General features: G+C 41.7%; 1 protein-coding gene across 1 annotated transcript in view; it reads left to right on the top strand.

Annotated features, from left to right (window-relative positions):
* LOC119374938 (lon protease homolog 2, peroxisomal) overlaps nt 1–24604 on the top strand; it is a 49663-nt gene extending 25059 nt beyond the window's left edge. The window contains exons 7-18 of the mRNA XM_037645139.2: nt 246–297; nt 471–592; nt 715–900; nt 3350–3497; nt 5389–5468; nt 8860–8956; nt 9328–9463; nt 10194–10414; nt 14474–14686; nt 15431–15634; nt 17652–17762; nt 20655–24604. Of these exons, the coding sequence (XP_037501067.2) occupies nt 246–297; nt 471–592; nt 715–900; nt 3350–3497; nt 5389–5468; nt 8860–8956; nt 9328–9463; nt 10194–10414; nt 14474–14686; nt 15431–15634; nt 17652–17762; nt 20655–20768 (1684 nt within the window). The 3' untranslated portion in view covers nt 20769–24604. The remainder of the gene's footprint in view (nt 1–245; nt 298–470; nt 593–714; nt 901–3349; nt 3498–5388; nt 5469–8859; nt 8957–9327; nt 9464–10193; nt 10415–14473; nt 14687–15430; nt 15635–17651; nt 17763–20654) is intronic.
* Nucleotides 24605–24830: the final 226 nt, after the last annotated feature.

Consider the following 24830-nt stretch of genomic DNA (forward strand, 5'->3'; position numbering starts at 1 on the left):
ATTGGTCTTGCAGTGTCGGCCCTTAAATCCAACATAGGTTTGCTGAGATTTCCTAGTAGTATCGTGTTATAAACATAGTTATAAGATTTCTGTGAACATAACTGATGTTCATGTGGAGTACATGAACTTGTTATTCTAGCCAAATTGTACATTCACACCACCCGTATCACTGGAAAGTTTATGTTCATGTTAAGTGTTGATGACGTAGTTGTTCTTACTTTTCTCCTTCTTTGCTTCATTTTCAGGGCAGCTGAAATGCCTGATCATGCTAGAAAGGTAGCAACAAAAGAATTGCAGGTAATTTGCGAAGAATTTTCAGGCTGCCTCTGTACTTTTATATTAGTTACTTTGATAATGAAGCTCTTTGTTATGGTAAATCTGTGAGCAGTAGAAAGAGCATTTAATTTTGTTTGCAGTTTTTCTGTTGTATAGATATATAGTCATATACTATCTGCATACCTTACTTTCAGAGGCTGAAGAAGATGCCACCACATATGCCCGAGCATGCCATGACAAGAAATTACTTGGAGCTGCTCATTGACTTGCCCTGGTCACATAGTTCTCCAGAAGTAGTGGACCTTGCAAAATCCAGGTGCTTTAAATTTATATAGCACTTCTTCGTATTGGCCCTCATCCCCAGATGTTTGTAGGTTTATTATGAAAACTTTCCACAAATTTTTTATATGTTTTGTCACATGTGTTCAACTTTTTCAGGTCTGACTTGGATGCTGATCACTATGGAATGGAAAAACTTAAGAAGCGGGTTCTTGAATACTTGGCTGTGAGGAAGCTGAGGAGCTCTCTGAAAGGTCCCATCTTGTGCTTTGTGGGTCCTCCTGGTGTTGGAAAGACCAGTGTGGGACGTTCTATAGCTCGCTCCTTGGGCCGCGAGTTCTACAGGCATGTCTTTTCTATGCCCACTGGCACATGTGAACTTGTGATAGTAACTGTCAACAGTGAAATAAATGAGGAATGTGCTGGACACATACAATGTGCAACCTATGTGTACCTTTTCAATTGTGTTTTGCACTGTTGAAAGTAGCTATGTCAAATGTAAACCTCCTTCTCCTGATAAAGGCTGCTTATTAGTACATGCACATATTCCAAGAGCTGGCAGAGTGGCAGTGTGCCTGTATTTATTCACTTGCAAGACTCTTTATGTGCGAGTCTGCTTTGTGGCCAGGGAGGTGACTCTTGCTTTCCATGAATGGGGCCCTTCAGTACTTTTTAACTGTGATAAGTTGATTCCTGTAGTCCCTGGGCAATACTGTGCTCAACTGTGACTGAGCTGAATATCATTTATTGAACAACTGGAAGCTCATTTCTTCATTCGGAGTTCTGCGTGTCCCCTTGTTCAACATTTTAGAGCCCTTTGAGAGGGAAGAATTATCTATCTAGTTTCAGCATGAAGTCACAAGGAAACCTATAGTTGTTTTGTTTTTCCTTTGGGTTGTGCAAGGTTTTTTTCTGCTTCACCACACGATTCTTAGTGACCAGACACTTCTCAGCAAAATTCAAGTTAATTTGCATAGTGATAGTCAATTACTAGTGAAAGACATAATGGAAACGGGCTTTTATGTTTATGGTAGGTATTTCCATGAATGGGCAAGTACCAATATCTTTGGAGTGCACAGCATGGTACTGAAAATTGCAAATTCCTCGTGTCACAGGTAACAATAACAGTTTGGGAGGAAGCAACAATGCTAAATTCTTCACTTACAGGGGCCCTGCAACACTTTTTGTACATGGTCATGAAACGCTGCTTATTGGTAATCGAGGCACCTGAGAACACGTGAGCTAAACATTATAGTGCAGCATGCGGCCTGGAATTAATAATTCATTCACAAAGTCAGCTAGAAATCTTTCCCTCTTCTCTTGACAAATGATGCCATATACCCAAATGACCGCACCATATACCTAATTTCACGGCCATTGGCTGATTCGAGCATCGTGAGCTGCATAGTTACCGCGGCCTTCGCAGGAAGCTGCCACATGCTTGCGTGCACTCGCAATCACAGTGAAAGTAAGCCACGCGTTTGAAGAAAAAAAAAAAGAGAAAAAGTGCTCAAGGTTATAACGTGTGCGTGACGTAACGTCTTTCCCCCATGCCATCCCTCCCTGCTTAGCTTCCAGCACGCTTGTCAGGATGAGAGAAGAGAGAAAGCAATTACAGCTTGTGACAAATCTCCAACTCCACTCGTACTTGACGGATTCTAAAAATTTTTGCGGTGGTCGATTCGTGAGGCAGTAGACTCCTTTAATAAAGCCATTCGATGGTTACTTGGAAAAGAGTTGCAGTGCTCCTTTAAAAGTTCTATCAGCACACATTCTTGTGATCAGGCACATAGATAAGTGTCACTTTTGTTTGTTCCCCTGTGTGTGTCTTCTTTAATGCTAACCCCCTCTCAGTAGTTATGCTTAAAGACTACCTGGAATGCCAGAGAGGTGCATCTTGGGTGTAACCACAATATCTTGCTTCTACAGTCAGGTGTTTGCTTCTTGGTTTCCTGAAAGACCTGGGCAATGTGAATAGCGTTGATCGATACCCTCAGTTGTCATCTGTCTATGCACCGTTGATTAATACCCACAGTCTGTATTGATACGTTGCTCTTGGCTGAATTGTATGTAAGCTGTCACACACAAACTTCACCAAGGCAAGGGCAGTGATCAAAGAGCCTTTGCTCAGCACAAGGTCTCCACACCTGTCTATCGGTCTCATGTATAGTTTTGTTTGCCCAAATTGCGGCCATCTGCACTTCACGAGCCTTTCCCCTACTTTTGTCTCATTATTTGGCACACTCATTGCACCATATTGATGACACGGGAAAGGGGAAAATGTTTTAAGAAAAGCTATTGCCACCCCACCCCCTTTTTTATGCTCTGCCATCACTCAAAAGCGAGGAAAAAAAGCTGCTTGCAGATAGTGGCCGAGGCAAAGGGGGAGAGTGTCTCCGTTGACAGTGACACTCACCACCTGGTGCCATGGTAAAAGGACAGTTCACTTTTTATGCAATGATGAGTGGATTTTAAAGATCTTTTAATAAAATTTTCTCTAGACTCCTTCGAACTTCCAGTGTATAAAGAAAATTTGCATTGAGGCCTCGGGAGAGGCCTTTTTAACTGTTAAGTTAGTCATATCGCGTAAAATGTGAACAGTTTCCTTGCCATTCTTGAACCATGAAATTTACTGCGGAAATATAAGATTTGTGGTGTCGATCTAGAGGAATGGGAGGGGACATCAATTGTAGGTTTATCTACAAGTGATCTTTTTTAAATGAAGTATTGCTAACATATTTTCTCTTTGGCATTTTTGTAGCCTGATATAGGGTGTTGGCCATGTCTCTTGCAGGATATCATTGGGTGGAGTGAGTGACCAAGCAGACATTAGGGGTCATCGCAGGACGTACATTGGTTCAATGCCGGGCAGAATCATTCAAGGATTGCGAACTGTTGGTGTCAAAAACCCTGTGTTTCTGCTGGACGAAATTGACAAAATGGTGAGATAAGTACATTTATTGTTGTAATATTTCAGTTTTCAAACTTAACACTTTATATTTCAGTAAAACTCACTTGGTTAATATATACGAAAGTAGGAAAATTGTCCGAGGGGCTCGTTTTTTCTGTATTAAACTCAACTAATGAAACCGACAGAGAATTAATCCAAGGAATACACAGGGGACATTATTTGTGGTTTCTTAGCTGTAGTGTAATCTCTCTTAAATTGAAAGGATCCGAACCCACAACCTTCGAATTACGCGCCCGATTCTCTGCCATTTGAGCTGCAACGGAGGGCGCTCCCTCGTCCACTTTTTTGTAAGGTATTTATGTCTGCCTAATACCTGGGAATGTTAGCCATCGCCACTCGAAACTCAGGTGGCAAATGTGAAACACTACGCGTAATTTGAAGGTTGTGGGTTTGGATCCCAGCGACGGAAAGGGTGATTTTTCATCCACTTTAATTCCTTTCAATTTAACAGTGAATCTTTACACTACAGTTAAGGAACCACAAATAATGTCCCCTATGCTTTCCTTGGCCTAATTTTCTGTCAGTTTCATTAGTTGGTTAATATACGTGATAAACCTTCTGAGCTCTTACTACAAGTGAGATCATGCTTGAATGAGCTTCAGGGAACTCAAGGGAAAGTGCAGTATTACTATGAAATGTGCACACAGAAACTCACATTCATGAAGAAAAGTTATACAGTGTTAAGTTGCATGTGCACATTTAGTGTGTTCACAGGCTTTAGTTCCCTATACATAAAATTCTTACCGCTGTCACTAACACAGAAAGTGTACAACCATTGCATTTTGCCACTTCTAACATGCGGGGCAGAAACTTTGAGAATAACAAATAAACTCGAGAAGAAGGTAAGGACCACACTGCATGTGACGGAAGGAAAGTGATAGCAGTAGCACCAAGAGATCGGAAGACAGCGGAGTGGATCAGAGAACAGACAGAGGTAGCCGATATCCTATAGTTGACATTAGAAAAAAAATGGACCTGGGCTGGTCATTTCATGAGAAGATGGATAATTGATGGTCAGTTAGAGAGTCGGAATGGATACCAAGAGATGGGAAGCACCGCCGATGGCAACAAAAGGTTATGTGATGCGACATAATTAAGAAATTTGCGGGCATAAAATGGAATTGGCCCACACAGGACAGGGTTGCTTGAAGATAATTAGGAGAAGCCTTTGTCCAGCAGTGGACATAAGATAGGCTGCTGATGATGATGGTGATGACGACATAGAATTTGGTTTGTTTTAATGTACTTGTGCTTGCAGTGTGTAGAACGTTGCAAATGGTTGACTATATAGTTCCTGTGGGACTCCTCGGGCACATTGGTTTATGGACCAGAAGTCTATTTCTGAAAGGAAACCACTGCACATGATTGCTTTTGACAGTAGCTTTGACTAGTGTATGAGTTTTTTCTGTTGGTTCTGTATAGATTTCGGCACAGAGTCAAATATGTAGCCATCCCAGTTCAGAGGGAGCATGTGGTAGAGCATTAAAGTCGCAGTAAATTGTATGTATAGTGCTTCAAGGCTGTTGTGGTACTGGCATTGCTGAAACTGAGCTTTTGGCGACAAAAACTGCATAATAATGACCGGGAGGATTTAGGATTTGGACGTGAAAATGCTTCATCTGTTAGAAGATTTTACTGACATAAAATATGTTGAACCAGGTTGTTTTATGTTGTGGACTACGGTGGCGCTGCAGTGCAGCATGTTATATTAGTTAGTCCACTTTTAAATATTGTATTAACATAATGCTTACTGACATTCTACTGGGATGTGTAAATAATGGGAATGAAGAACTGAATTTTGCACATTAATCCTATGTAGTTATTGCTTATGATGGCGTGTTTTGTTGGCCTTGTTTCCTTAGACCCCTGGAATCCATGGTGACCCTGCTGCAGCTTTACTTGAGGTCCTGGATCCAGAGCAGAACTGTGCCTTCATTGATCAGTATCCTTGTGGCACTTTGATGTCTTAACTTTACATGAGATCAAAAAGTTTTGTACATTTCACAAGTGGTTTGTTTAGCCATGTAAATCCTCAGCTTGATTTACACTCATTACAATACTTCTGATGACTTGGTGATGACAAGTTCTACTTAGAGTTGGCAGCCTTCGAAGAATGCAACTGTGGTGTTCTGCTTGCCTGCTCTGTGTGACTTTGGCAATTTGTGTGTAGGGTATCATGGTGTACTAATTGTCACCTAACACTGGTGCACTCTGTGACTGTAGCATCCATCAGGTGCCTCTTTCCTGAAGTGTGGAGGAACTAAAGAACGATATAGTATCATGCTCCTAGGTGGGAACTTATCTTGAATTCTTGACGTGGCACTGTCCTAGAATTATAGTTCAGCATGTCTGGTGCAAACGAAAAAGAAAGGATGTCAGGTAATTAAGGTTCTTTTTTTTTTTTTCAAAATTCAGTTTTAACTGAAAAGGGTCAGTGAAACTAAATTTACCTGACTGCTCAAGTTCTGATTGGTATGCGGATGCAGGCCCAGATGTGCTTCGATACAAAGAGCCTGTCAGTCAGCCTGCTGCTGAAGCAGCCTTTGCCTTTCTTCTTATTTTTCTCTTTCTTCTACTGCTGCAACAAGAACAAGAAACAGCAGGGGTGTTTCACCAGAAAAGTCAGTAGGGAAAGGGGGTAGGTGTAGGCCTATATGGCATTTTGTGTCTGCTATACTACTTCTTTCGGACTTGTCATATTTTGTGCATTAAATGCCACTGCAGTGTCAAGAACGAAAGCAAGGGAATGAGTTGAGAGGCTCATTTCTATGTTAGGCCCAACCTAATGATGCCAACAGACAATGATGCCAAGGAAAGCAACCTTCGAATTACGCGTACAATGCTCTGCCAATTGAGCTATGACAGTGGGCGTTCCCTGTCCACTTTGTTGGGTATTTCTGCGAATGTAATCTTGACAGTGTTGTGGGTTTGAGATCCACCGATGGCAAAGGTGTTTTTTTGTCCACCTTAATTCCTTTTCATTTATGTCATAATTAATACAATACAGTTAAACAACTACAAATAATATCCCCTATGCTTTCATTTGCTTCATAGTGTATTGGCCTAAAGCAGGGTTCTCAAACTCACCTCAGGTAGCGGGCCGCCATCACAAAATTTAGTTCCACAAAGGCCGGGAGGGGGGGGGGGGGAGAGAGAGCTCGAAAAAAATGTCACCTAACGTTGCCATTTGAAAGAACACCTTTCCCATAACCCATATATGTGTCACTTCTAAAGGGGATTTGACGTCAGATTAGAAAAACATGTCAATATTGATTTCCACAATGACTAAAATCTGGATGCCGATTCTGAAATATAGAGTTTTCGTGCCACAGTGATGTTTCAACTCATAGTGACCACATGGGGTGCCTCACGAAAAAAAAAAAAATGCTTGAGACCAGTCCCGTCTCAGTAGCTTACCTGAACAAAGCGCTATTAATTGCAATAGTTGTCTTTTCGTCCACTTTACTTTCTTCACATTTATATTCTAATTACTACAGCTAACGTCTCCTATACTTTCTTTGGTATTATTGTCTGTTAGTTCTCATTAATAGGCGAGAAAGTAATGCAAGTACTATTTAGCAAAGTCAGAAAACTTTATTCAGTGTGGAGCTGCGGGCCGCGTGTGTGAGACCCTAGGCTTAGAGTGTCAAGAAGATCAGCAGTCCTACTGCATCTTTCAGTGTCAACAAATTTAGCAAGCCTCGAAGAAAACCAGTGCACCTAATATAAAAAATTATCCAACAAATAATGTCAGGCAATGTTGATCTGTAAAAATATATTTGCAGAAAAAAAAATTTTATCTTTGGATGGTAGTAAGTGTGAGTACCGCGGTAAACTTTAGAAAGATGAAAATTGGCAATACTGAACCGTAACTATAAGGTGCATTTATGTCCCTTTGTCCACCTGAATTCACTCAAACTGCCAAGTTTTCTTTTTTTTTTTATTTATTGGAGCCTGGACAGTATTTCGTGCATATTTGGGTATATGATCGCAATCAGGACTGGGGCAGTGATTTAAAGTGTGCAACAAGTGGTGACAATACATTGGGCTTTCACTTTTTCTTTTTTTTTTTTTTTAATTTTTAGCCATGCCTGAAAACCAGGAGACATTACGATGTGCATACTAATGTAAGGTTTGTCAATTAGGGCTGTATATGATTCTATGCTTTGAAGGTTACAAACACAGACAAGATTTTGGTATTATTTGACTTCAATACACTTAAAGTGGCTTAATCTGCTGTTTGTCATCGAAGGACAGCCATTTTGAATGTATTATTTATTTACTTATCTGATACTGCAGGCACAAGGGCCCAAGCGGGAGGGGACGTAATGAATAAGTATTTGTGATGATGTTGTGCTGTTCTTGTTTTTTGTGTGTGATAGCAATTAGGTATACGGACAATCTAAGCAAAAGATTTGTTGAATCGTCACTGTCACCGTGGTGGCCCGTATAAGGCCCAAGTTCGATAATATGCTATTGTGCCCCTCATGCTTTTTGTTGTGGAATCAAAAGAAAGCATGTTCGAGAGCTTGCCATTTTCATGTGTATGAGGGAGGGGAGAGGCTTTGAAAACACTCAGGCTGGGGAGATGGGGGGTGGCGGGGTGAGTTTGCCCCTTCTTTAGTCAGCCTTTCATGGGGAGGTCAAAGACAGAAAAGAAGGTGCCCTTCTTGGCTGCACAGGTCCTCAAAACTCCCACACCCTATCTTGCTATTAAGCGAGCTGATGGTAGCTTTGTGTGACTGTCTCCGCCAGCATCCCTGGATCTCTGCATGCCTAATGTTGCAGCTGGCATTATATCAGAAAAGCAAAAAGCTACTCTATGCATTTGCTAACTTACGTTTGCACTGTTCATCCTTGCCAACGTTGTGAAAGCCAGTGTTTGGGATCATCGGGTGTGATGTGTTTGTTTTTGCCTGTTTGTGTAGATACCATGCTTGTTAATTTAGTTTAATTTGCGGATGTTTATTGCACTATACTGGGCTGATAAAACTATGAAACATTTTATAGGTGTTAGATGTACTGCCGTCACCGTCAGAGCTTTGGTTTACGGGCAGAACTGTGGCATTTTTTTCACTTAACTAATTTTATTGTGTAATATCTGTCCATATTGAAAGAAAGCTTCTTGTTCAGAGTAATTTTTAGAGAATTCCCGACACGAAGTGTACTTTTCAAACCTGAGTAATATTACGTATGCTCAAAAATTTGTTTGAGGCATGCAAAATGTTGTGCCTCTTTTAGGAGAAATTTGGACTGGAAGGATAAGCGTAATTGTAAGTTATTATTTTTCTCGCCCCATCTCTCTTATTCTTTTCCTTATCTGCATTTTTCAGCTACTTGAACATTCCTTATGATCTTTCAAGTGTTCTGTTTATTGCCACAGCCAATACAGTTTCCACAATTCCAGCAGCTCTTTTGGACAGGATGGAGGCAAGTGGGTTCTTACACTGTGTCAGTTATGCTGGTATTTCTTGAAATGTGTTGACGTGCATATGTGAGAGTCAGTGTTATAGATTTCAGGCCATTGAAAATTTACATTTACTTTTGTGCTCTTAGTCTTGCTTCTTAGCAGAAGTCATTAGGGGGGGGGGATGCTTTACTCACTTAGCATTGCTTGGTGCCAGGTATGCATGATGTGCATGCTGTATTAAAAAATTTATTAAATGACATCAAAAATTTCATACCGAAAGAGTCTTGTCTAATCAGATGGCAAAGTGTAAAAAGTATAAAAACTAGCAGCTGTACTTATTAAAGGCTTAACTAAAAAGTAATTTTGCTCTTTATATTTTTTTGGTAACTAGGTCATTCCTGTACCTGGTTATACTCATGAGGAGAAGGAGCACATAGCTCGAAACCATCTCCTTCCTAAGCAACTGAAAGAGCATGGTATTACAACTGATATGATGCAAGTGACCAATGAAGCACTGAGAAAACTTGGTAAGATCCAGTCTTTGCTTTCCTAAAATGCGACACGTTTACAAAACATAAACTTTCCAGCTGTAGGACCAATAGCCATTGAATGTAGTGCATTCCTCATGGGGCGTGCTTTAGGCCACTTGCACTGGAATTGTATGCGGAGTTGAGAGTCTGATGAAATCTCATCTGGTTAGTTAAAAAAATGGCAAAAAAAAAAACAGGCACTGATAAAATCCTTAAAAAGAAAAATCTTCTGTGTGAGGGCTGAAACGTCACTTTCTTAAATTTCTTTTTGCCTTGGTTGATGCCTGTTTTATGTATTCACCAGAATTGTAGGTTGAGGGGGGGGGGGTGATTGCCCCCTCCTCTAATCCATCAATAAGTTGTAATGCTTCTGGTCACATACATTGTAATGTGGACACTTTTGGAACCAGTAATGTTGAGATCAGCCCAGTTGGGTTAGCAGGCTGTTATAGGATTCTAATGTTTCATTTGTGACAGGGAGCATGGTAATTGTCCATATTACACAGTCTATCAGGTAACTATTTTTTGGAAAAGGAATAGGGAGGGGTTGAGAACGGATGGAACATCCACTTATGAAAGGAGGTTCCTTCGAGTCCTGAGATTGTTACCCAAGTATAGCAGGATTTCATATTCCTTCTTCAGTCTTCTGATTGTGACGTGTGTAGACAAGTGTAGACGAGTGTTTATAACTAGCGGCCTTACAGTCTCACGATTACAATATGCCCAGTGATCAAGTACACAAGAGAAGCTGGAGTGCGGACGTTAGAGCGCAAGATTGGTGCTCTCTGCCGGGCTGTTGCTGTGAAGGTGGTTGAAAATGAAACAGTCTGTCCGGTGGCTCTTCAGCAGGATCAGCTGTCCAACCAGAGTGCAGTAACGGTGGCTGTGGCGCACCCTCCCTCTCTGCCCATTGTCATTGATGAAATGGCCATTGAAGGCATTCTAGGGGTAAGCTGCCAATGTTATCTGACAAGAGTAGTGCTGAGCTTCAAAACAGTCACTGTTCAACTGTTATAAATCAAAATATGTTGACGGGCTTGTTGACGTGCTCTCTCAGGGCTTGCAGTTCGGTGCGTCTGCTTGGTCTGTTTCCCACCACTTAAGTACAGTTCAGTGTTGCCCTAGCTCCAGGATCGGCCCCTTTTGCGGCCTTGTCAAGTAGCCCTTCTACTTGACACATATGCTGATGGTAGAAAGGTAAAGCCACAACTTTCACTCTGTGCAGTGGCGGATCCAGGGAGGGGGGGGGGCGATTGGGCGATCGCCCCCCCCAAAGCTATAAGCCAACCCAACACCCCCCCCCCCCCCCCCCCCCCCGCCCCCCCGCTTTTCACCTCACCGAAGGCCATTTTTCAGAACGTAGAATTTTTTCAGGTGGTCGCTGTGTCCATCCCAATCCGAGACTAGGGAAGCACCCCTCACACAGCCCAGCGCTTTTGTTAAGAGCGAAACAGGCTTTCTAGAAAAGATTTCTTCTGCGTCCTGCATCTTTCAAATAGGCACCGACGAGCACAAGCCTCAACTATTTTGCTAAAGCAACTGCTGCCTTTATGGAAGCGAGCTAAAGTTTCCTCCCCACTCCCAGGGCCATCAGCTCTTCAGCAAAGCGAGGGGTCTTCAAATTCTCCCATCTTTTTCTCAGAGACAGGAGTCTGTTCTGTGTCATTCAAACTGGCATCTTTCGTCCCACCACGGCCGGGCTAGACTGCACGTGCGCGCTTGAGCGCGCACGTGCAGTCTAGCCCGGCCGTGGTCCCACAAAGCGTGCAGAACAAGTTACCTTTTAGTCAACCTTCAGCGGCTGGTCCAAAAAAAAAAAAAAAAGAAGGAAGGCAGGCAGTGGTGCTGTGAATTATATTCGCCGAAGTACCGAGCAAGCCTCCGAGAGCACGTGCGCGGGGTATAATCGAGCGCGACTCCGAAAGCTCCGTTTGACCGTCCTTAGGCTGCGGAGATAGAAAGGGCATTTTCTGGCAACACGACCGGCCAGAAAAAAAGGCAATGGGGAGGAGGGGGCGGGGTAACAAAGGGAGGCTTACTCCGAAACTACGTTCAAGGAATACTAGAGCTCGCCGTTGTGGGAATACTCATTTATCGAGCAGGTGGCCTGCCCTTCCCTCTTTCACCCTCCTCTTACCAACAACACTGATACGTGTTCCCCAATGTTTAGCGGAAATATGAGAAATTTTAGATAATGAAATGGCACTGAGCAATGCAACTGAGAACAAAAATAATGAGCATTTGGTTACTAACGTGAAGTTTTAAAGTTGGGCAACGCCCCCCTCCCCCCTCTCCCCCCCCAACAACCAACCGCCCCCCCCAAAGCAAGCGCCTGGATCCGCCCCTGACTCTGTGTACCTACTGAACTATTTCACCACGGACGCACACACCTTACCAGCTAGGCACGTGCTGCTGTTTCATGCTACTACAATTCACACAATGCTTCGCGCCATGATAATTCCTTTGAATTCTGGCCACATTTTTATTTCTTGTAATACCATTTTTTGTTGCGGTCACATCATTATTTTTTCTGCTGTCATGTTTTTCATTGCTCTTTGTTGAATATGCTGACATGTATTGCAGATTAGCAATATATAACTGCTTAGTTGTCACATACTCATATGTGACATATGTGAACAAAAGACAATAACACGTTGAGACAGCGAAACAGCCTGTTCAAATCAGCTGAATAGGAAAACAGTCTTCTTCGTCCTTGAATATCCACAGCCCCACTATGGTGTCCATTAAATCCCCCCATCGTCGTTGTCGTCCATATGTAGTTATACACGCGCCAATATCTAGTCTTATTTCATTCTTATTGTTCCCGATAATGTACTACTCGCTCTGCCTCATGTAAAGCACATCAATGGGCAATTTAAGGGGAATAAAAATAAAATGAAATAAAACTCAAGTTTGAAAATAGGGTCAGAACACTTAAATAAGAAAGTGCTGGATTCTAATGTCACATGTGGCCAAGTAGTAGCACCATAATTTCTACATCAACTTTTCTCGTTAGAAAAGTGCTTCCCTTCTATTCAATGTTTCCAGAAGAGCCTGAAAACCTTCACAACTGTATTCATTCACAATTGCAAAGTAAAACATTCTTGTCTGAAATGCAGTCTTTTTGGCATGCTTCCACAGGACATGAGCTGCACTTGTAAATCAGAGAAGTTCAAAGGAGGTGAACTTATTAGAGGAAAGCCAGAGAGGGCCTGGAGGGGCCTGGAGCTAACTTGTTGTGACCCGCTATTCAAACGAGTTTTTCTTTTAATATATTCAGCCTAATCTGGTGCTCCGCAAATAGTAGTACATAACAGTCCTTGTATAGTTATTTTTGTTGCTGTGTTATTACAGATTGCAGCCAAAATACTAGTACTTTCTTACAATGGTTGACTTCTAGTGCCTAGTCCTGTTGAGCCAGTGTCTTCAATCGTGACATAGTGTATAAAAGAAAGTTTATTTTAAATATACAGCACTAGTCTCATACCTTTCTTTCTTGATCCATGTTTGTGTGAGCTCTGCGTAGTCAACAAGATAAATACATATTATTAACTAGCTCAGTTTCCAATTTTAATGAAATGTACTCTATGTCCACATGCCTACGTGCAGTGACAACAGTGCTTTTTAATCAGCTCAGGGGAAAAGTAAAACATCACATCTTTAACACTTTACCCTGTGTACCTTCAGTCTTCAGCCCATCACGTTATGGCTGGTTCTCAATTGTGCAATGCACACTGATGACTCATGATGGAAAAGTTTCACTCATGCATGAGCACTACATAAAAACACTACCCAACTAAATATTTGGGTAGTGTTTTTTGTAGTCGTGATAAGAGCTTGGGAGAGTGCTGAGACAGCACTTCCCAGGGGTCTGCTGCCTGCATGCATAATTGCTCTGCCGTACCATGTTCGCGTGAGCATGCAATTTTCCCATTATGCGTCATCAGTTTGCGCTGCATGCTTGAGAACCAGCTCAAATATGACATGCTGTACAGTGCATGAAAGGCATGAATAGTATCTATATTCTCCGCTGAGCTTGTTAAAATTACTACTGTCATTGCATCACATGGGAGCGTAGTCGTGCTTCTGTAGTCAGTGATATTTCAAGTGCTTTCTTTAAAAACAAGCGGAAAAAAGAGCCATTGAAAATTTAGACTATCACAAACAACAGGAAAAACACAGAACGTACGAGACGCTGCTTGAGGTTGCTACTTACAACGCGCTGTTGATTTAATTTTCATAAAGACATCCATGTGTATGAAAACTTGATGCCTGATACTATCTGTGATGCTGTCTCTTGTTCTCTCTCTCTCTCTCTGTTTTGATGTCAGTATAAATGGGAAAAGATTGATAGCTCCTACATTAGTACACTCTCGAGGTGCAATCGCTTGGTAACTGTAGCTACTTATTAGTTAATGCACCTCTGATTTAAGAAGATTGCAATTTTTGTTAAATGAACATAATAAAAGTTACTCCGTACAGTTTTGAAGTTTCTTGTAGATGGTTTTTTTATGTTGCACTCTGTTCTCCCAATACTATGTCTTGTCATGCCTACTTTTTTAGGAGCCATCCAATATATTATGTTTGAACAAGGCTGCTGTAGCTTTCTGACAGTTAGTACCACTTACTAGTAGGAGCAAGAAATGGCATGCGAGCCTATTGGTATGTCGTTCTAAAAAGACAGGGCGTGCAAACACGGACACAAGAAAGAAGTCAGGACACCACAAACGCCGGCGTTTGTGGTTTCCTGACTTCTTTCTTGTGTCCGTGTTTGCATGCCCTGTCTTTTTAGAATGAATATTTACCAACTAGCTCAGCTCTCTGTTACTCTAAGGTATGTCGTTAGTGCTTTTTTAGCATGGCATGAACAATACAAGGGCACAAGGAAGAACACAAAACATATGAGGCTACTGCATGCATTGCTGCTTAGTGTGTTCTTTTGTGCTTGGGTTGTTTGCATTATGTGCGAGAGCATTATATGAAGTAGCAATGCCACCTTCCTTGCAGCCACCACAGTATGACCAAGAGATGGATGCACGGCTTCTGCAGCCAGGTGTGGCAGTGGGCCTGGCCTGGACTGCAGCTGGGGGTGAGATTATGTTTGTGGAGGCATCACGAATGGAAGGTGATGGGCAGCTGGTGCTCACTGGTCAACTTGGAGACGTCATGAAGGAATCTGCAAAACTGGCCCTTAACTGGCTGCGCATTCATGCTGACAAGGTGTGTGCACTTTCTGCCCGGATACTATTAGGATTTTTGTTTGGCTGCTTGGTGTATAGCTTCAGCCTTTTCTGTGGCACTTGCTATGACTTTGAACCGTGAAATTATCTTCATGGTTTGTTGTTTAATCTGTGGGAAGACATCATAAAACACTGACAGTTTAGCAGTGTAAAGGTTTGCTGTGGCCAATTATTGACAGGGGATCCTGATCATGAGAAGGAAAGTTATGGAAGAATAAAAATAAATTGGAGCTCATATGGCAGGCATTACGAAATTATGACTGGCAGCTTACCGCTATCCTTGAAAAGTGTACAGTTGTTGCATTCTACTGGTTCTAAAATTTTGAGTGAAAGCTTGGAGGTTGGAGGTTGAGTGGAGGCTTGGAGCTTGGATCTAATGTTTTTCGTGCTTGCAGCAAGCAACGGCACGAAAAACATTAGATGTAACATGTCACAGGGAGACAATGGTGTGGATCAGAGAGCAGACAGAGGTAGCCAATATTCTAGTTGACATTAAGAGGAAGTGGAAGCTGGGCAGACAATGTAATGTGTAGGGCAGATAACAGGTGGTCTTTCAGAGGGACAGCAGGGGTAGCAAGGGAAGGGGTGGAGTTGAAGGCAGTAGAGTATTGGGTAGTGTAAATTAGGAAGCTTGGAGGCATAATCAGCTCGTGCAAGACAGAAGTAATTTATCCTGCAGTGTACACAAACAGAGCGATGATGGTGATATCGCCTCTGATTGCAGTTCCACCTACCTGTGCAAAAGGGCACTGACCTGATGGAGGGCACAGATGTGCACATACATTTTCCAGCTGGAGCTGTTGGGAAAGATGGACCTTCAGCTGGCATCACCATAGTTACAGTGCTGGTATCACTCTTTACTGGCCGCACAGTCCTTCCTGACGTGGCCATGACAGGCGAAATCACTCTGCAAGGCTTGGTGCTGCCGGTATGATTTTTTTTTTTTCTGAAATGTTTTTATCAGCCAAATTGAGCTTAATAAGTGCAATGTGGAACACAAATGGTGTCTGCTTCCAACACTGTTTAAATGGTGAAGCAAAGACTATTCATATATATAGAAGTGTGTGCAGGCAGAGAAGGATCCAAACAAAGAAAAATCCAAGCCATGATGATGAATATACGGGGTGTCTCATCTAACAAGAACCAAGGATTAAAAAAAAAAAGTTGATTACGTTATCACGCGTAGTTTCAGTCTGATGTAACAGACAGGCCGCGTTTCCTGTACACCGGGTGCGATCAGTTTCGATATCGCCCTTGAAATTCGATTATGAATATCTCGAATTACATGAAACTTTCACAATTTCTAAAAAATCGGTATGCCATAAATTTTCATGCACTACAACTTTCTAATATAAACAACTTCCCTCAAGTCACTAATGAAAAAGTTAATTAACTAGTTTTTTGTTAATTAGTCTCGTAAATTTAATTTTAGTTGTGGCAAAGTATTTCAGCCTTGACGTAGGGTTCGTGTGCGAAAATGGCAAGTGCATTACTGTCATAGGATTTTTATAAAAAAAACCTGTATTGTCTGAAGAAAAAACACCCTGTATAATGAAGTGACATCAGATATGAAAGTGCCTTTGTTACATCCGTTGTTCCTTATATATACAGATGGCAAATTTACTTACGTTAGATTAGGTCTATGAGAAATAAATGCAAGTAAGTGTCCCTGACAGGCAGCAAAGTGTTTCCTGCAGGTTTTGATGACATGTCTGCATCTTGCTATGCTGATCATAGCACGGGAATTTGTATGCATAGGCTCTGCACCACTGTGGTCCACATGTGTGAGCTTATTGATGGCAAGCTTTCCACGCCGGGCTTATCACCAGTCACTGTATTGGCTACACCTGCCACTTCATTGGTAGTCAGCAGCCAAAGTGGCATTCTTGTGCCAAGTTGACATTGTGGCAACTATGTTCATGGCCACCCTGTTTGTAATCGCATGTATGGTTGATGCAGTGACAAAATTTTGTTTTATATATTTGTACTGGGGGTAGGTGGTGGACTTCAGGAAAGTGTGTAGTAATTGCACTGGTAAGAAAAATTGGGTGCCTGTAAAATTGCTCAGCAACTATATTTTACATTCTTTTTGGCACCAAAATATATGTTTCGTGCACATGCAAGCTATTCGCTTCGCTATGAGCAATGCCTTGTCAGGTTGCACAATTTCAGTTTATAATAGCAGGTGAATAGCACTCCATTGAATGACCAACGAGATTTTCTATATACTTGCTTATACCTGATTATTCATTATATAGGCATGTTTAATATAAAAGTGAGATTCGACTACTCACAGATGTTTTGCGATCGACCCACTTCTCATACTTTGATGCTGCTTGACATAGTCTGCTAACAAAAGACTACATACTGTCAGCGTCCGATTTTTTGGATGCTGAAACTGATTGACTGTACTATCGTTTGCTTATAGCGTGGCGGTAGTTAAGAAAGGCTGACAACATAGCAGGTAAGTGTGCGCAGGTTAAGCGGTGTATAGAAAACCTGGGACATATTCCAGGATGATTGCTTTCAAAGATACTTTCATGTTAGATGTGTCAATGTTGACAATGTTATGATGACAGTGTTGTGACAATGTTATGATGTTGCTTGGAGATGCCGGCATCAAAGTTTTCCATTTTACCACTTGCGGAATGAAGTCACTTATTTTCTGGCAAATCTAGTATTTCGCACAGACTCCCCATTATTCTGATTGTTAAGAGGCCCATGGAGTCTAAATTCTCAGTCAGCCATTGCAGTTTAATAGACCACGTTTGAAAGTCTGAAAAGACCCGTGTACTTTATGAATTCCTGCTTTTAATTGAATTTTGTTTGAGTTATCATTTTAATCGACTGAAACTAGTCTTGCATATTCTACTGATATTGAATTTGAGAAAGCCTTTACCATGTATGGAAGCTGTGACTAACTCTGTACCTTTGTAACCATCTAGGTCGGGGGCATTAAGGACAAGGTGCTGGCAGCCCATCGTGCTGGCATGCGCAAGGTTATACTGCCTAAGAGAAATAAGAAAGACTTGCAAGAAGTTCCAGCATCTATTAAAGTGAGCATTTGCTTGTCTTCTTCTTGCTTTTCTCCTTTTTTTTTTTTGCCAAACTTACGTGCCACACGTGCATGATACTCTTGTAGCTGGTGCTCATGCGCAATGTGCTTTTGATGACGGCCTTGCTAACAAATAAGGTAAATCTAGGGTCTTGGGCAAACACAGTAACACCTGGAGCTAATTAATGTCTGTTTAACAAATTTTGTGATATAGAAAGCTTTCTTTCATTTCCTAGCCTCAGTATTGTTGAACACCATGTTTTTCCCCCACAATTCAACAGTCATCTTGTTCAGCTGCTTTTGTTTGACTCATCTTGTTCTGCTGTTTTTGTTTGACAGAGGGCCCACTGGTGAAACTTAGACAAACTCAAACGATGAACGTATAAGTCATCTCTAATCTTTGCTCTCTTCTTGAATGGAAATATGTTTCCTGCAAGTTAAATTTTGGCAAACTAACGGTTTAAAACACTAACCTTAAAAAAGGTGTTTATGCAAAATGCACATTTTTATGCTGCTTGGCTTAAGAGAGAGAGAGAGGATCAGTTTCTTTTCAAATGACTTTGCCCAAGTACAGTCAAACCTCGTTACAACGAACACCACATTAACAAACATTTCAAATTAACGAACTTTTAAGAAATCCCGTGCCGACTGCTTATAGTTTCAATGTAAAAATATTTCACTACTACGAACTTCAGAATAACGAACATTTCAGAATAACGATCGTTATTTGATTCCCGTGTAATCTTAACAACACCTCAGTACTACGAACTTGTATCCCGAAATGCGAGGATTCTTAGATTTCAGTGTATCGGTCATGGCAGTCGAAGCTGTAAGGTAGCAGACGACGCAGCGCGAAGCTGTAAGGTAGCAGACGACGCAGCGCGAAGAGCGGACACCCTCCCACAAAAACCTGAGATGGCGCGGGAGGAGAAAGACGCGGGCGGAGAACTTTTTTTTTTCCCCTCCGTTGCGGAGGCGACAACGCATCAGGTTTTGTAAAGGCCCAACCGCATGCATTGCACGCGACTTTCGAGCGAAGGCGACTGCGACAAACGGGCTCCGTGGCTCCGTTGCGACGGGAGCACCCACATGTTCGCGACAAAGTGTCACGGTTGCTTAATGTTGCTCGATTGAAAACTATTGTGTGCACGCAGGCAAATTACGAAAAAGAATTACAGAGTAGATGAATGACAACATGCCAAATTTATTATTGTCTTGTTTGAGATAAGGATGCCATAAAAGCGTTTCGCGACTTCCTTTTTTCGCAATGTTGCGTTTAACCGCGACAGTAGTATCTGCTGTGATCCCATGGGGCGCCCGGAAGCGTACGCTGCCTATGCTACATCACACTTTGCAAACTGCGTTATGTTGGGGTTAGTCCACGAGGCGCGTCTCAACAACGTTTCCTTTTGCTGTCATAGAACGTTTAAGAAAAGCCGCAGCGCCTCACATCGTTGCTTCGCAGGGAGAAGGGCTACCTCACATGACGACGATGTTGACATTGCAGCAAGCTACCACCAATGCAGCAAGCTACCACCGAAACATCAGAACGAACCGTCGATCAAAATTAACGACAAAATACGGCCGCTGCCTCGTTCTCCGCGTGAGATGGGGCTGTAAAGAAGGTAGTCTATAACTTGCGTTCCTTGAAGTACGCGCCGATTGGAAGCATCACGAGCAAATTGCAACCGAAGTAAAGCGAGGGTCAGAGATGCCGCCATTTTGCCGACATCGTCATGCTCACTTCCGGGCGACAAGCGATGTTCTCTGGCTTTCCAGAAACCTGCGACGCGACAAGCGACGACGATGGATGGCCCTCCGCGACAGCAAATCCTGTCGGCCGTCGCCCAAAACTCGCGTGCATGCAGTTGGGCCTTGTCACGGTAGCACCCGAAGATCGCGACGAGTCCGTGTCGGCCACAGATGCGTTGGACTACTTGAGGAAACTCCGCATATTCATAGAAAAAAGCGGAACAGCAACCGAAGTGGCGCATAAAAATGCGGACGGTCTAGAATCGTTCGTGACGCAGAGTTTGTGCGGCACCCGTCAAAAAACGATCACGTACTAGTATTTCAAATAAACGTGCCTTGTCTGACGTTCACGTGTGCATTGTTGTGAGAAACGAGTTCAAGGACGTACCGTTGCAAAGATAGGACGTTTGCGTTACTGAAATTCTATTGTTATGGTAAATTTTTGGGCTTTCACTATAACGACCTTTCAGAATAACAAACATTTTTCCGCGGTCCCCTGAAGTTTGTTATACCGAGATTTCACTTAGTCATTGAGACTACTGGCACTAAAGCATCCTTGTAGTTTAAAACAGTGATTCAGCAAACATTTTTAATCTCTCTCATTTCATCGGCATAATTGCTAGATCCTGATTTTCTTAAGCTGCAAGCATTCTCACTACGAGTACTCTCTCATTTGAACTTTGTGGGCAGTATTGTATTGCTCCTACTGTATTTGCGTTTTCATCACAATTAGTGGTACAAGAAAGTTAAACAGCATCACCTATCAATGCCTTCTTCATAACAAATCTGGAAGAATGGGATGTTTTTCTGCTTGGTGGCAAAAGGTAAAAAAAATGTACAAACCACATATAACACAGGACATAGATGAGTGCGTGGGACAGGTGCTTTTTGATTACTCCTCCTCTTGTCTGCTGTCATTTGGATTTTCATACCACTTGAATGTATTGCCAAAGCAAGTGCATGGAAAACACAAAGGACATCGTTCATCTAAAGAAATGTTTACAGATACCATTGTAACTATCAAGTTTACTCTGGCTATTCTTCAGGCTTTGCGGCTGGGAATTCTTTGTACTGTAGTTCCTTTTGCTCAGTTTGATTACGACCATGCAGTGCAATAAGATCCTTGACCACTTTCGTGCAGGCGGACCTGTCTTTCTGTTTTGTGACTCACATTGAAGAAGTCCTCCAGGAGGCATTTGAAGGTGGCTTTCCTGACTTACCAAGCTCTGTTGAACATGTGTTGAGCAAGCTGTAGCACTCTGTGTGGAACTGTTGGGAGTGTACTCAGTGGTGTGTATTTCTGCATAGCCGTTATGCCACTATACCTTTGCCATCTTGAAAAGCTGGCATAAGACTGGCCATTAGCTCATTGTATATTTTTGCTACGAGTTTCTTATTTTTTATACATAATGTTATGTGTAGGGTGGTCACTGATTGCATAGTTGCTCTGTTTTCTGTGCCTCTACACCTTGTTCACTCTAAGAGCTTATTCCCAGCTGAGGTATGCTGATCTTAAATGTTGTTTTTAACTTTGTGTGGACAGTTCACATTATATGTTGGATGCAAGTACATGTGTGATTTGCACTGTTGGATGCAAGTTTGGCCCTATGTGCCCTGGCACCTGCTGCTTTTCTGCAGGACTTGTGGCTGTTAAACTGATAGCCTTGTCCATTGATAAATGTATTACAATAACTTTTTTGTTTGTCTTATGTTTGTTCTGTCAAACTTCATTGTAACAATGTCAGATCTAAGACGAAAATACCTTCATTATATCAAATGATTGTTTAAGCATGCATTTGTTACATTCTGATATTGACAAGAAACAGTTTAGCTTTGCTTCATTATATCCAGTATGTTGTTACATCAGTGTTTGTTATATTGAGATTTTACTGTATAATTTAAACTCAGATGCTAAAATGCTTTTTATTAAATGATAGGTATTACAGCTATGTCTGCATCGATGTAAAATTGAAACTGTTAGGGCATGAAACTTTTGCACAAAATTGTATTTTTGTGCTACGCAGCTTTTCCTTCAGAAGGGCCTTGCAATACTTTTCGTAAATATATTGTAAATAAGCAATCCCAAACACAAAACAATCCTGTATCAAACAGCTGCAAAAAATATGATGCACCTGTATGCAGCAGGGAGCATATTAGCATATCACTCTGTAAATTGCTCATGCTTTCCTGCAGCTTCTTCACACCCTTACCAAAATTCAGTTATCCCAACGGTTTAGTGGCAGTACCTTGCTCCAATGGACAGTATTTCGAAATACATCATGAGAAATCGTTATTTTGGCAAATGGAACGAAACTTTCAACAGTGCCATCATCAGTAACGCTATCGTTCTTTCTGTTCTATAGAACTTACGAAAGACAATCTTCATCATCATCAGCTCAGTGTTGCACTTCTGGTCATCATTTAGGGTTGCCTCAGTTATTTCACCTTCTCCATGGTGCAAGTTACAGCTTCGTTGACTGCCTAGCTTAAAATATGCTTGCTTTGGTTCACCTTTGTGCCTGTGAACTCGGGATTGTGTGAACACAGGCCAAGGTATTAGTGATGGTTTTACTAGGTTTGTTGTGCTAAAACTGCATTTTGCACTGCTTTTACCTTCATCATAAAAGAAAGTATGGCAAGCAGACATGGACACAGGAGAAAGGAAACAGATAACGCAAGTGCCATCTGTTTCTTTTTTTTTTTGTGTCCATGCCTGCATGGTTTACTATCTCTTACAGTGAACCCCTACCAACAAGCTGAACTTTCTGTCATTTTGTGCTTTTATTTTACCTTGCTCATGGTTAGTACGCAAGTTTAGTCAAACATAACGTTGGCACTATCGTGTATGTGGCGGTGTCACATACATTATAGTGCCAACGGAGAAGGACATTTGAAATTTTGGATGCAGAAGCCCTTCGCCATCCAAACATGGATTTTCCAAAAAAGGCATTAATCTAAGCTACCACCGCTGCTATGTTTATTTATGTGCCGATCTGCTCGCAGCTGCAGTGATTTCCTAATTAGCTTCGCCGAAACGCAAAGGTGTTAGCGCAGTCCAGTAGCAACACATTAGGGTGAAGCATACCAAGAATAGGAAGGAGCCACTGTTATGGGGCATATGTGTTCCTTAATTACACACGTGTACCCACACTCTCCTATCCTTTAAGCCAGATGCATTTCATAGTTCTGTTACAAAGTGCTGCAAGGCCCCTTTTAAGCTTTCGTTTTACGTTAGTGTCTTCTTTTACCAAAATGCATTTTTTACCACCAGCCATGGAACCAGTAATGTTTTTGTGTTACGTTACTTGAAGCTGCAGCCTGTAAACATGTTTTTGTGGGGAAATAACAGTGGTGGCTCTGTTGAATTGCATGCTGACCTGCAAAGTTGATTGTTTATTGGTTATCGGACCTCATCTTCAATGTTTACCTTGTAGAATCTATGCATATGTGCAGAGTCTCCACTTAGCAATGATGAATAGCACTGACTGTTGAACTTGTGACTGCAATATCTACAGCATTTTTTAAAAATATATGTGAGTTCAAATAATTGTGTATGCCTACCGATTCAGATACACAGAAGTGCTACTATCTGCCACAGCGGTTCAGTGGCTATGGCATTGTGTCATGTTAAGCATGAGGTTGCAGGTTCAATTCCTTGTCAGATTGTGATAGAGGTGCGATGTAAAAAAAATGCTTTTGTACTATTCTTTAGATACATGTTCAAGAACTCCAGGTGATCAAAGCTAATTCCCTTCACTACAGTGTCCTTCATAGCCTGCTGTGTAGCTTTGGTATGTCAAATGGCACAGCTTAACTCCAAGAGCTTTATGTTTGCTGTACACAGGTTTCTGTACATTCATAGGTGTTGCCCTCTGGGAGTTAATGCAATACTAGATGCACAAACATATTAACAACGATTAAAGACACTCTATTCATATACATGAATGTCAAGATTGTGCATCGAAGGTGTCACGCAGCTAAGTTTGAGGACACAGGTTTGATTCCAGTTACGGCAGTCGCACTTAAATTGGGGCAGAATGCAAGAAAACCTGTGTACTTAGATTTAGATGTGTGGTAAAGAACCCCAGGTCGCCAAAACTAATCTGGAGTCCCCCCCCCCCATGCAGCATAGCTCATAATCATAGTGTGGTTTTGGCACGTAAAATCCTATAATTGCAAGATTGTGTATTGTTACTCATTCGCTTCATTCTTGTAACATGAGTAGCTGTCTGTCTTGGTATCTTAAGCTTTCTGTATATGCTTAGTGATGCTCAAGTTTTTAACTCATCGCTTGAATGTCTTGATCAAACCTATGTGTTCTCACTCTTCTGGGTTTTGCTAGCTGCATTCCGTCTCAATGCCATGCGCCTTATGAGATATATGGCCAGGGGTGTTTGAACAGCAAGATTTCCTAATCTAATTGCATATAGGTATTTGAGAAAAACAACTTTTAAATATTGAGTCAATCGTAGAATCGTATTTCCTTATTTTTGAACAAGCAAAGTATTCTGTACCTCTTTCGTTTAAAAAACAATGGCATATTTCTATTATTTGATACACACGATAGTGTTCACTACTGGGCATAAGTCTACTGAGCAGCTTGTAAATGCGAAACAATAAAGTGTGTTGTATATGATGCACCATGACAATAATAGCAATAATAGTAATAAAACTGGAACAGGGCATCACCAGATTTTCAGAATGTAGTGTGTGTTATTGATTATCGTACATCACTGAACAATGTTTTAAAATGTAAACATCATGAGACTGTCAAAAAAAACTATTTTGCCTGAACTGTGAAAACAAACTGTAAAAAGCAGAAGCTAGCCACTCTACGTGTTTGCTCATCAAATGGCACATTTGTGCACAACTACGGCTCTGCTGCAGCAGAATCATTCGGGCAGTTGCTACTTGCATATGTCTTTGTCCCTTTAGAATGCACCATTTATTATGTATCTTTGATATCAACAGAATTTAATATGGTTTCATACACATTGTGATACCTCTAGTGTGAAACCAAGGTTTTAGCTGCTTTCCCCTGAAAGTTTTTTTAACGGCGATAATGTAAATAAACAGGAAATCAGCTGGCCTCATGAGCCCCATTTCATTCTGACCTCCTCCTCCTCCCTGTGCTCTGTCATTGCGGTATAAGTACAATGGCACTTGTGGTTGTACTCTGGTCATCTGCCAGCCTTCAAGTCAACTTCATTGGTAGAACAGCTGCCCCAAGAAGACAGTGTTGGCACATTTGATCTGAAGCCATGTGTCATTTTTCTTAATTCAAATCAGCATGCTGTTAATGTTTTCTTTTAGCTAG

This window comes from Rhipicephalus sanguineus, chromosome 1, assembly GCF_013339695.2.
Source record: "Rhipicephalus sanguineus isolate Rsan-2018 chromosome 1, BIME_Rsan_1.4, whole genome shotgun sequence".
Classification (NCBI taxonomy): domain Eukaryota; kingdom Metazoa; phylum Arthropoda; class Arachnida; order Ixodida; family Ixodidae; genus Rhipicephalus; species Rhipicephalus sanguineus.